Source organism: Brassica napus, chromosome A4, assembly GCF_020379485.1.
Source record: "Brassica napus cultivar Da-Ae chromosome A4, Da-Ae, whole genome shotgun sequence".
In the NCBI taxonomy this organism is placed as follows: Eukaryota; Viridiplantae; Streptophyta; class Magnoliopsida; order Brassicales; family Brassicaceae; genus Brassica; species Brassica napus.
The window spans coordinates 5,019,210-5,032,763 of record NC_063437.1 but is presented as its reverse complement, the minus strand read 5'-3'; the positions used below and the strand labels follow the sequence as shown (position 1 = coordinate 5,032,763).

General features: G+C 32.5%; 1 protein-coding gene across 2 annotated transcripts; it reads right to left on the bottom strand.

Moving 5' to 3' along the window:
* Positions 1–2,207: 2,207 nt before the first annotated feature.
* On the bottom strand, positions 2,208–7,884 carry LOC106448099 (PH, RCC1 and FYVE domains-containing protein 1-like). 2 transcript variants are annotated; one of them, XM_013890028.3, is made up of 9 exons: positions 6,810–6,888; positions 6,538–6,624; positions 6,319–6,408; positions 6,128–6,214; positions 5,946–6,044; positions 3,876–5,873; positions 3,640–3,786; positions 3,167–3,549; positions 2,208–3,097 (listed from the first exon to the last, which is right to left on the bottom strand). In XM_013890028.3, exons 1-9 carry the CDS (start codon positions 6,855–6,857, stop codon positions 2,902–2,904), a joined length of 3,135 nt encoding a protein of 1,044 aa, XP_013745482.2. In that variant the 5' UTR covers positions 6,858–6,888; the 3' UTR covers positions 2,208–2,901. The 2 variants fall into 2 exon arrangements, with proteins under 2 accessions (XP_013745482.2, XP_048634008.1); XM_048778051.1 differs by having other exon boundaries at positions 3,876–6,044; positions 6,810–7,884.
* Positions 7,885–13,554: the final 5,670 nt, after the last annotated feature.

Here is a 13,554-nt window from a genome sequence, read left to right as displayed (position 1 = left end):
GAAATTGATGGAGGAAATTGCAATAATCTAAAAGAATAATTTTTTTAAAAAAAAACATGAGGACACATGTCAACAAACCCCCCTTTCACATGTCATAAGAAGGGAAAAATCCAACTTTATATATATAGATAGATAGATTACTTATATATATGATTTGTTTTATACTATTTACTCTTTTTATTAATTGCTATTATGTTTTCGAGTTCGGGACATGAAATTCATAATGTGAAATAATCAAATAAATAATCATCTTCAAAATATATTTTGGAAGATGTAGATATAAAAATTTAACGTATGTATGTTAATAATTTTACTTTTTGTATATAAATATTACATAGTTTACAAATTTTAACATGTTTTAATGGTGGATCATAATTTATTTAAATGAAATCATTTTAAAAATATAAATTAGGCTAATTTACTAATTTAATATAACTTGGGAAATACTCTAAGATAGCACTAAAAAAATTTCTATCACAAATATAGACTCAAAAATCAAAATGACCGAAATATTTCATTAAAGAGGTAAACATACACTTATACCCCTAGGATTAACTAATCCAAACCTTAGGTTTAAAGTTAAGAGGTGGAGATTTGGGTTTGAGGTTTAAAATTTTATAAAAAAAAGTAAATATTTAAAATTTGAAAATAAAAATTTTAAAAATAGTTTCAAAAAGTATTTTCTAATTACAAAAAGAAAATTTGAAAAAAACAATTTCCATATAATCAATCTAAAAACAAATTTTGAAAAAAATTTGAATTTGAAAACATATAATCTAAAACTATAAAAAAATATTTTATTTTTATTTTATTTTTATTTTATTTTATTTTATTTTATTTTTTATTTTTTATATATCTAGAGTATTAATGTCCTTTTACCTATTAAATGAAACATTTTGGTCATTTTCCTCATTGTGGTCTATTTTTGTGACCAAAACTTGAAAATGGTCTATTTATGAGAATTGCCCATATAACTTTCCATATTGAATTTATATAATACTTCTAGTTTAATATAATATAGACTTTAGTTATGATTATTAAAACAGTTTAGAATTTTTATTTTTATAATAAAAATTTAATTAACATTAATTATAATAATTCTATATTATTAATTACAAAATGAATTAATGTATTATTTAATAAAATATATAGAACATTTATAGGATTTGTTAGATTTTTTCTCAACAGATTTTATTATAACTAAAAAATATTCAAATTTATAATTAAAATTTATTTATCTTTAATTTCTTTATTTGTTATTAAAATTTTCTACAAATGTTATATGTTTGATTGATTAATGTAAATAATCAAATATGTCATATTTTGTACTAATTAAATGGTCCTAATGTCCTATGACTTGTTAACCAGAGATTAAAAAGCGCTAGACTTAGAGTTTCATGCATGCAATAAGAAATATAATTTATAGATGTTAAGAGTGTAGTAAGAACAGTCCTAGAACTCGAATTCAGTAGTAAGATATCCAGCTATCGCTGCGAGTCTAGTCAGATGTCTAAATCATATAATTCCAACTCTTGTATGCGAATTAGGAAGAGAGCGGATCGATACTTCTTTTAGACAAGCATTGTCGTTCAGATTGATTTGTTCATCAAGTTATCTAAACCAACTCTCGCTGTTATTTATCAACCTAGCTCAGCGAGATTAGCTTTAAGAGTTGAACCCACTCTCGCGGTTGTCGATTATCCTATGTTCAAGTAGCCAAGTAGCTAATCTAGAATACAAGGAATAAGATAAACCATGTGAAAGATCCAAATAAACCACCCTAGCAGTTCTATATTTTATAAGTTCATCAAAACCCTAGAAAAACATTAAATCTAACAAGTAAACTAATAAGACATATTAAATCAAAACATAGAGATAAACCGAATGAATTGCATTAAAAAGATAGAGTAAGAAATACTGGAGCTCCAATCAAATCTTTGAAGGAGTCTTCTTATTTTCTCTCCAAAATAATAAAGTTTCTAATAAAGTATCTTAAGGTCTCTTAGCCTAAACAATGACTTAAATATATATATATATATATATATATATATATATATATATATATATATATATATATATGGTATAAAGTCGGCCATAAGCAATCTTGTAATATGTGGAGACTTTTGGGCCAAATTTTATTCTGGAACAGAGCCGGCCCGTACTCGCGTCGGTATCGAACGGCACCAAGGAAAGTGTCGATCAACACTCTTTCCAAAACTCGGCTTGAATTCTATTTTCTTGAATAACTACGAGTTTTCTCATCTTTATGTTCCAAATAGCTTCATGATCTCCATAGTGCTCCAAAATATATATGGACCTGAAAAGATTCTAAAATATACTCGAAACATAATATAAAAACTATAAATAAGGCTTATGCTATGGATAAAAACCAGTAAAATTCATAGTATATCAGTGGTAGATCAAAGTATTGTTCTTTTGATCAATTTCTACTATTTAAAAGAGATACTTAAAGTTTTTTATATTTTTTACGGTCTTTTGCATCTGATTAGCTTTATAGCAGATGAGATTGCACGTTCTTGTAATCAGATTTTCATTACCAAGTTAATGATATTTACAAAAAAACAAAGAATTAATTGGAATTAGGAGTTCATCACCGTTATATTAAACTATGAAACCAGCAAGTCGCCAAAAACAGGGAACCAGTGGTTGCGACTGTACCTGCTGTTGCTAATGATCTACTGGAAATAAACTTTGTTTGGTTCCCACCTCAAATATTCAAGGTTTGAAACCTAGAAACCGTGAATTTTGACTGCAAAGAAACATTTAAATCTTTGTATCTACTTTGGGTTACTCAGATCTACAGTAGTGACACCCAATGATGCCTTGTTCTCCAATCTATTAAGTCAATTACTAGTATACACATAACCAGCTTTCAAGAACTTATTTTAACCCCCCTTCTTGATCATCAGAATTTGGCTGTGTCGGCGAAGATGGCGGTTGAACTGAAGTTGGTGTAGGAACTGACTCGGTAGCCATGGGACCTGATGATGAAACCTGATGACTATAACTCTTAAGCATCCTATCTTTTTTGCTATTCCACCATTCTTCTGCTTGATGCTCATCAAATCTCCGTTTACTGCAAAGCAATCAAATTATTTACAAAATCTAGACAGAGAAGAGAGAAAAAATTTGTGCAGTTAAATACCTGAATCTAACTCTTCTAAAGATCTTTCCACCATTTTTGTGCAATACATAAGTAACATAAACACCAGGTTCAAATTGTTCGATAAGCTCCTTGCCTCCTGATTTTGATGGTGATGATGAAGCTTCTGCTGGTGGCCTTGAATCCGACGGGTGAGGATTTATATTTGTTGTGTTTGAAGGTTCTTGAGACATCATGGCACCTCCATTAGATGATGATGGATGTTCTTCTATGTTTTGGTCTTGTGAGTTTTCAGAAAGAGTTGTGTCTTGAGATGTTTCAGCTGCTTCGCTCGCATTTAGATAGGCTTCAGCTTGAGAATTCATGGATTCAAAAGCTTCACATTTAGATACTTCAGGGGGTAGTTTCTCCTTCAACTCTCTCAACTAAAAAAAAAAATATGAAAGAATGGTCAATTTAAAAATGACTCACTAATTAGTTGATAATTCTTTTGAGCATTTTTATAAGAAACTTACATGTTCAGCCACAGATTTCATGACCTCTGTTGCTGCTTTATGCTTTGAAGAATGCCTTATAGCTAATTCAGAAGCTTCTCTTGCTGTTTTCCTTAATCTTTGAATCTCTATGCCTTGACTATCACATTTCTGTTTCAGTTTTCTAACCTGAAGTGGACAAAATTTTTCTTTAGTTTTATTATAGATTCATTAATCTTTTGTGATAAATTTGAGAATTATAAATAATATATACAAACCTGGCTCTGCAATTTTGTCATTTCTTGGTTAATTTTACCACTTGTCTTCTTCAAATTATCAACCACGCTCCTAGAAAATCCAGAACTGCGTGGAGGGCTTCCTCCTCTTCTTGATGTTGAATTTGGTTTAAAAGCATTTTGAATAGCGCTAAGGGAGCTCGGGAATGCAACATCTTTAAGTTGTTGAAGAGCTGGGACTTGTGAGGATCTGACAATAGAAGACTCAGATCTTGATGACCTAACTTCAGAGTACTTGACTGGTTCTGTTTTTGGTGTCAATATAATCCTTGACGACCTTGTTTCTCTGACCGGTCTTACCGCGCTAGGAGTTGTGTTGTATCTATTAGCAGCGTTAGAGTTATCCCCTCCAGCTTTAAGTTTAGCGTAACAAGCATCACATACACGGTGTGGCTTCCCTGGAGTTGGAGCTAGTGCTGCCTTCAAAGCTTTCTTGGAACTACAAGCATGACAGTGCACTAAACCGCAGTTGTAACAGTTATGTCTCTTTCTTGTAAAACCGAATGGTTGACGACAACCAGAGCAAACTGATTGATCAGCTCCTGAGACCCACTTATGGATGCATATGCTTGATGTAAAGTTAGAGCCACATGATATGCTCTTCACATGCCTCTCTTTTAGAGCTTCAACTAATGTTGGCGTTTTTCGATCTTCGGTGTCTCCATGTCCTAGTCTTCCATTAGAGCCTTTTCCCCAAGTGAAGACTTCATTTCTAGATGTTAACACAGCAACATGATGGTCTCCACTAGCAATTTCCTCAACAAATTCACCGACCAATCGATCTTGAACCAAACAAGGCAATTTACCATCTGAATTCGAGCTACCGAGCTGACCATGTGAAGTTCCTCCCATAGTGAAAACATGACCCGAGGTAGTGAGTGCAACTGTCAATGTATTACCACAAGCTATTTGGTGGAAGTTGTAGTCAATTAGTGAAGAGACACAAGTTGGAATCAAGTAAGTCTCTTTGTTCCCATGTCCTAACCTGTTTTTATCACCATCACCCCAAGTAAACAACTTTCTAGATGAAACACTCGTACTGGTCTGATTGATAACCTCGACTATAGCCACGGTATGCCACACTCCGCAAGCTACTTTCATGGTTTTAAGGCCACTCAACATTTTCACTTCTTTAGGATACGAAACACTCTCTCTATCTCCATGTCCAAGAACACCAAACGCTCCATCGCCAAAAGTGAATAACTTCCCATTAGCAGTTGCTAGCGCAGAATGCCATGTGCCACAAGCGACAGACAAGACCTGAAGTCCTTCAACAGGACCAGATACTCTTTTTGGTATCCAGTGACTAAGATCGCTACCATGTCCTAATAGACCAACGTTATGGATTCCATCTCCCCAAGTAAACAAGTCTCCAGCGGTAGATACAGCACAAGTATGATACTCTCCACAAGCAACAAAATCAATGTTGGTCAAAGCAAGAAACTCAACGAGTTTTGGACGACTAACATCGACTTGAATACCATGTCCAAGCCTTCCTCCAGCTTCTTCTCCCCATGTAAACACTTCACCTTGTCTTGTCACAAGAGAGATGTGCCTTATGCCGCAAGCAATCTGATGAACATCAAGAACAACGTTTGATTCTAAGGGTCTTGGAATAAGTACATCTGTTCTCACGGTTTTTGAGTTCATGGTGCCATTGTATGATGATGATATCCCGTCACTCCAAACTTCACCCCAGACATAAACATCACCTAAAGACTCAATGTCATCAGGACCACCGGACCCTCCACTAGAACAACTTGGTGTGCTTGAGATACTAATCCGAAAACCATCAGTACTTGGTCTTAGCATGCTTATACGTTCCGAAGCGACATCTGAGTCTCTGAAAGGAATCGGAGAGTTATTATTACGTGGTCCTAAATCAAGGGATGTTCTTCCTCTGCGAGTATTGTTGTTTGGTATAAATTCTAATGATGCAGTTGAAGGACGACCAGTTGAGAAAATATCACTGTCATGTATCTGAACAAAATGTAGGGGTTTGTTAGATATGTTTGAGTATGATATATAATATAAATACAAATACACACACACCTCAGGGACCTCACTTCTAGCTTGCTTGTTATGGTTTTTTCTAATTAAAGACTTAAGTCCTGTAAACCAAACTTCTGTCTCTGCTTTGTCCTTGCAGATCTGTGGAGTGTAAATTAGATGAAGTTGTGATACTAATTTTCTAAAAATATAGGAAATAGAAAACTTATTATTTTTTTACTAACCAGATCAAGAGATCTATCTCCGTTGTGATATATAAGAGAGAATGACAAGTAATCTTTTTCTGGACGTAAATATCTTCGAAAAACAGCCTATATATATGTATAGTAGTTTAGTAAACAAACAAAAGCTTGTAAGGTCCATGTAAAAATAAAAATCAGTTAGCATTTATATATCTTGTAAACGAAACACTCACAGTTCTTTGTCCAGGGAGAAGTCGTGAAACTGTAGATAACTTCAAACTTTTTTCTTCTCCGTGTGAGAGCCAAAGCAATGCTGTTTCATCCTATCATCACCCAAGAAAAAAACACATTGAGCACATATCGCATAGTTCTTGAAGCGTGATAACAAATTAAATTTTGCAGATTGAAGAAGAGTGTAAGATACACTTATATATGAAAGAAAGTAGAAATACCCGTGAAAGCCTGAAAGAGCGAAACTTAGGCCTCCCTTTCCGACTATACTTAAGTAATTGACAACCTTTTTTCAAAGCAATGAGTGCCTACAAGCAAGAAAAAAAAATTTAATGGTTATATGATGTAGATCATAACTCTTATCACTCTCTTTCTTGCCATAGAAATCTGAAACCCCAACATTTGATTCATATCTATTTATTGTAGAGGATCAAGAAAATCATTCAGAAGAAGATTTTGAAAAAAAAAAAAAGATAAGATGTGGAGAACAAACTTGGTCGACGTCACGGTCGTGATTGACATAGCTAGAAGGATCTGCCATTCCATCTGAGAAAAGCCGAGGAGAAGGATAAAAGGTCAAGAAGCATCAGCTGATCTGTCTTCATGGATGCATCCCTCTTCGATTCCTTCTCCTACTTGATCCGCTAGTATGCTCATTCAGTTCTTTTTTCTTCTCCAATTCCACTAGGCAAATTAGATCATTTGATGAAGATTAGGTTGAATGTGAATAATGATCCTAGAAAGTAGGAGACTGGTTTAAAATAAAAGAGAGAGAGAGAGAGGACAGTTTCAAAGGAATATCGACATTTAAGGGCTCCATTTAAGGAGTGTTTGAAGCTCCCATGCAAATAACCTCAGACTTTAGCTCACTTCTCCTTCTCTTTCCAAATTTCACACTCAGAGGGATGGATATAAACAAATAATAGTTATGGACTAACAGTTTAATAATCCCTAATGATTAAACACACAAAGAAATAAAAAATTGTTTGAAGATAGTAGTTATGGACTAACAGACTTTAGCTCACTATAAATTGGTTAACATTTCTAAAAAATACTTATAATCAAAAATATTTTAACATTTGTGTTTAGAATTTAGTGATTTTTGGTTAAGGTACTTAAGGGGTGTGGTTGGGATTATAACTTTTGTAAATGATAAATAAATATTTATAAATGATTTAAAAGAATTTGTTTAATTTTTATCACAAATTTGGAGTATTTGTGAAAATGATCATCATTTAAAAGTAATTCGGAAACTGGTATTAAATTTGTGGTAAATTTAGAATTCTTTCAAAAAAAGAAGAAGTTAATCACTAGAAAGAAGATTGAACTTTACATCTCTAGCAGTCAACTTTTAACATTAAGCACTGGGTTGCTAAAGCTTTCAAAGAAAAACTAGACTTTGACCCGCGCATGTATATTTTTCAAAAATATGTTTCTATTTATTTTTCATGTCAATAATATAAGAGCTAGGCAAAATATCTGAATCTGAAAAACCAAACCGATCTCGTCCAAAAAAGTAGTACCAAACTCAAATATAAATTAATTAAATATTCGAATTATTCAAAATTTTGGTTTTTGGAGAACCGAATCCGATCCGAACCAAAGTATTTTGGATACCCAAATGTATCAAAAATAGATTTATATACTTATATATATTAATTATGTTTAGATTTAATATATATATATATATAAAACATCTAGAATATATATGATACATTTAAGCTGGTTTAAATACTTGAAAATATATACAAATAATCAATAGTAAATATATAAAATAATAAAAGTATACTTAAAACACCTGAAATACTTAAAATAATTATTGATTCTCTATCCAAATATTTGAACTAAAATAATTTATATGTTAAGTTTACGTATTCTGACATATGTTATTCAAATTTATATTTAATATATTATTTTGTTTATAGTTTTTGAGAAATTTAAAGTATATAAATATACAATGAATTTTAAAAGTAATTTAAATGGGTTATCTGAACTCGAACCGAATCCGCAAAAATCCGAAGCAACCTGGACCGAAATTTAGAAATATTAGAATGAGGCTGAAATATTTGACCCCGGAAATCCGAAACCCAAACAGACCTGAACCGAACCTGATTAAGTACCAGATAGATAGTTCCTCATAATATAATGGAATTCCAAATTTTCTTAAAAATATAAGCCCATTACTTTTTTTTCTCTCTTAATAAATATTTTGTTATTCATGTTTCCAAACAAACTTATTTTTTAAAACTACAATCTATGTTTCCAAACAAACCTCTTTTTTAAAAATTGCAATACATATTTCTAAACAAACTTTTTTTTAAAACTACAATCTATGTTTCCAAACAATTTTTTTTTAAAAATTACTATACATGTTCCAAATAAACCTAATTTGTATTTAAGTTTTAATAAGATAGATGGCCTAAATATGCTTCTCCAGCTTCTACCTAGAGCTGGCACTGACTCTGAGCTTAATTCACTTATTGTCACTTTGATTTAATTAGCAATTTCGTGCATCCATTTTTTGTGTTTCGTAAGATGCAAATTTCTATTAATAAAGCACATATTAATTAGATTACACCAGTGATAAAACAATTTTGTACAAAAATATTAGCAGTATTAACCCTCTAAAGGAGCTGTTCATTGCTCTTTGAACAAACTTTGTACAGCCTAATTCTAATATTTCTTATCATTGAAGAAAGTACCTATCAATCAAATCGAGGCGAAGAGAAAGAAAATTCTTCCTTCTCTCTACAAAAAAGAACTTGAATTATTCTTTTTGTTCTTCCTCTCTTTCTCTTCCGCGTCAAGGCTTTACTCCCATCGGTTCTTCATTTGTGGGAAGGCTTTCCAAATCAGTTGATTTAACTTTCTTTTCTTCCTTTTCTTCGTCTTCTCGGCTGTTGTTGTGGTGTCGGCTGTGGTAACTGGTTTGTTGTTACGATGGTGACCCTAAAGTCGCGCGTGTTGGGGTGGTGGTGATTGGCCTCATAGTGGTAGCTCACCAGAATTCGCCTTTCGGTCTCAGATCAGCTTGGACACAGTCAGACCCGGCTTTGTGCATGTACAGGTGGCACATTTGCAAAGGTCCTACTCATTTTGTTAAAAAGTGTAAGGGTTTAGCTAGTAAAAAAGGTCCATATATTTTCTTTTCTTTTCTTAGTTACGTCCAAATTTTGTTGATGTATTAGTTCGCGGAGTACTACAGGAGGCAATACACATGTTGCATGAAGTTAGAGCCATACTGGAGTTCGTGTATTGATTGCTTGAACTTGAACTTGAAAAAGGAAAAGAAATATATGTGTGAAGACAAATGGATGTTTTCCATTAATCAAAAAACAGTTTGCTTGAAGAAGAAGTTTGTCATTAAGAAAAAAAAAGGTTTGTTTAAAAGGAAAGGAAAATTAACAAAGAGATTTGGAGATCTTTACTTGGAGAAGAGAGCCACAAAATCTACCTAGTATAACTAGGTTGGGGGAGATTTCTAAGGGATTAACACAGAGAAAAGTATTCTTAGCAAAAAGGGTTTCATTATTTGTATGGCGAGTAAGATATAAAGGGCTAAGAAGAGAGAGTTTCTTAAGATCATGTGTTAGATCATAGAAACGTGTGAGTCTAGCGTTTTCCTGATTAAGTAAGACTTGTAAGTTTACTTGGAAGAGGCATTTCTTTGTTGAGAAATTCTTTGTGTTCTTTGTGTTCATTTATCGTAGTACTTCTTGACACAGTACTCATACTATTCTATATCACTCTTTTTGCACTTTCAAATTTTTGAATCTTGTTCTTGTATATATTATACTCATAGCAACAAAGCTTATTTTATAAACCCATAACAGGAATTAAGACCCTTTTATTTTTTTTTTATCTCAGGGTCTTGTTTACTCTTGAACCGGACCTAAGAACAGTGGAACTGATTCAGCTCAGAGGTTTTCTGATGGTTAAGCTCTTATGAGAATTCTTTGTCCTTTTTCTTTCACTTTTGCTCACGTGGGCAAAAGCGAAGGAAGAGAAAGAAAGGACCCTATGTGGATTTTGTAACTCCATATTCTTCAGTACTATGCCGGTTTGGAGGTGTTCGTTGGTCACTTCTCAAAAATTGATTGAGGAGTAGTATTTCCTTATTTATCATCAGTCCACGGTGATTCTCATGTTTGGGGATTTTGCGACTGAGCTCTTATATTATGTACTCGTTCAATTTTTTCAACACCTTATATTACACTTTTACCTTAACACATCATCTTCTCTTTCTTCCACATATACATCTAAAACTAAGTGATTTTCCCGTGCTCATGCACGGGTATAAAAATTTCTAAAGTAAATATATTATAATAATTGATTGCTACTTACTTTAAATTTTAAATTAATTTCCAATTTATATCAATAATATTGTATTACTTTAATTATACATATGATTTTATATATGTTATATCTAATCGGTTTTGTTGTTCTTTCAGTCGATTTAGTTATCATTTGGGTAAATTGGATTTCATCTATGATTCAATTGTAATATTTTGTTTATTCTATATATTTAATATATTCTAATAATTGATTGCTACTTACTATTAATTTTAAATTAATTTCTAATTTATATGCATCATTTATATCAATAATATTGTATTTCTTTAATCATACATAGATTTAAGAGTTAATTGGCTAGATATACATAAATGTGCACTAAATTAAGGAACTACCCAAAACCATAAAAAAAACCACGCCCACTGTACACAATTGCATCCTCATTTCCGTTTTGCCCCTAGACCAAAGACACGTAAGATGAAAAAGTGATAGGAGTTTGATTTGGCGTGATCTTATGAAGTACAATCCTAGGTTACTATTTAGAAGTAGGTCTGCAGCTATTATATTTTCTTTCCACTAGTTTTATTAGGTAACTGTGGAAGGTACACTGAACATATGAAAGAAATTCGGAGAAAGTCTATGTGTAGACGATCAAGTATGGCATTGACCATACATATGTGGCATGTGTGATCTTACCACGTATTAGTTTATATTGAATGTTAATGTTTGATCTTATCTGATAACTGTAAACTTATGTGTTATTTTAATAGTTGACCTGCAACCAAAGTCAGCATCTATACTTGATTAGATCAAGCTGGAGATTACATGACACATGCACCAGAGTTTTACACACTTGGATCTCTAAAACATAGCACCTCCAAATACAAAGTGTTATCCTGGTAGGCCAAAGAAGATAAGAATTTTGTCAAATTGGGAAGAAGTGTTAGCATAGGTGATTGTATACAGAACAGTTAGAGTAGTAAATATAAATGTTAGTTGTTAAGTATTCATATTACATGTTAACATCTTCGGATAATAATAACTTCTATTATAGAACTTAAGAAACTTGTGAGATATCATTACAAAATTGGATAACTTAAGCACGTAAGGATCACTGCAAAATCATATATATATATATATATATATATATATTATTTAAAGTTAGAGACTACTGAAAAGGTTAACGTCTAGGTTTTAATGATAACATTAATAAAGTACGCTAAAATTTGAAAACCGGCTGGCTCTCTCTTTCATTCTTCTCTTTGGCCTCTTTTTCTTTTTGCTTCTTTTCTGCTCTCATACGGGCTAGAACAGCTGCACTGAGGCCTCGAACAAGGTTGACAATAGTCTCGTCTTCGATTTTGTCATCCCAAATCAGGTCATCCGGGAAGTGTGTTGTATCCTCAATCATGGATATCACCTCAGTCTGTGAACACAAACAATCAAATCAACTACACTTTTTAAAGTAGTGGCCACAAGCAGGATAGTGCAGCAGAATTCATTACATTTGTCGACTACTACACATGATAATTATTAGCCGTAATTACTTTTCGTATCAGTTACCATTCATAATAGCTTTCATTTGTTAGCCTTTAACACGCAACATGGAGCAAATTAAATAACTAGCGACAATAACGGTTAATTATCTCTGCTACAGCTATTTTCTGTTACGTTCATCCATTAGCGTATCTCTGCTACAGCTATTTTCTGTTACTTCACCTAACAAAATATTTAGTGGTAACTATATACGATAGGCGCTACATCATTTAGTAACTATGACATTCTAAGGGTATCGGCTAATCTAACATAAAGACCAACATCAGAAGTAGTTAACCAATTTTGAACATTGATGCTGGTAAGATCTTTATTTACATTTACAAAAAAATATTAGTCGTTATTATACAGTTACTAACCTTAACTTATTCATCCAGGGCTTTAACGTGTGTTGGGTTTATGCAATATCAAACTATTGCTAGAGGTGGGGTTGGTTTAGAAACATCTGGCTCGTCTTCTTCGTCAACTTGAAAATCGTTGCAATCAGACTCTGACTCGGAGTCTTGACTTAATCAACACAACCGGTTCAACCTGTGGAACAACCTCTTTAATCTGAGGAACTGCCACCATAAACACAAGCTGAGTCGCATCCACAAATCCAGGCAACGCAACGCTAGTTTGAGAAAGTAGAATCTCGTCTTTCTTCTTGATCCCGATAACTAGCATTTCGAACGAGATCCTACCCCATGGACATGCCAGAAATTCTTCCAAATCTCGAATTATTTCAACATGCTCTTAGATGATGCAGGGTAAAGAGGCATGAAAGGTTTTGATTCTCTGGCTTCTCTGTATCAGAGAGAAAAATGAGAAAAAAAAATAGAGATTGTTGAGTTTATCAAGAAAGAAACATGAAAGGTCGTGACTTTTAACACAATTGGTAAACTACCAATAAATGTAATTGTTGCCTATTTATGTACCCTCGGCGTCATTATGACTAATAGTGAAATCCAGTGCATGGCGTGTAGTATAGGGTCTTAGGTTCTAGTCTCTGACAGAAAATCAAAAGTACAAGATATAGGTGATGAAGTTGTGTAGGGGTGTTTTGGTATTAAAAAAAGTTTAATAGTGTCGGGGGCATTCTCCTAATTTCCACAATTTCTGTGTGTATAGAGCCTAAATACTCTATATTTTATATGTATATCTAATCGGTTTTGTTATATTTTCAGTCGATTTAGTTATCATTTGCGTAAATTGGATTGCATCTATGAATTTCAATTGTAATATTTTGTTTATTCTATATATTAAAAGTATTTTATTACTTCAAAATTATATTTTATGTTATTTAAAAATATTTTTTAAATGTAATATTTTGTGAACTTTCCCTTTTTATGAAATCATATTATATATACATATATTTTTGTTTTTCAATTCTTTTTTTTTTAACTTTATAA

What these genes read in the sequence shown, in the direction of transcription:
- LOC106448099 (XM_048778051.1), bottom strand. Translation starts at nt 6,857, where the DNA reads ATGGCAGATCCTTCTAGCTATGTCAATCACGACCGTGACGTCGACCAA. An exon ending in TTCTCCCTGGACAAAGAACT is followed by an intron (nt 6,215 to 6,318) that starts GTGAGTGTTTCG and finishes ACATATATATAG; the next exon opens with GCTGTTTTTCGAAGATATTT. An exon ending in GAGATAGATCTCTTGATCTG is followed by an intron (nt 6,045 to 6,127) that starts GTTAGTAAAAAA and finishes TACACTCCACAG; the next exon opens with ATCTGCAAGGACAAAGCAGA.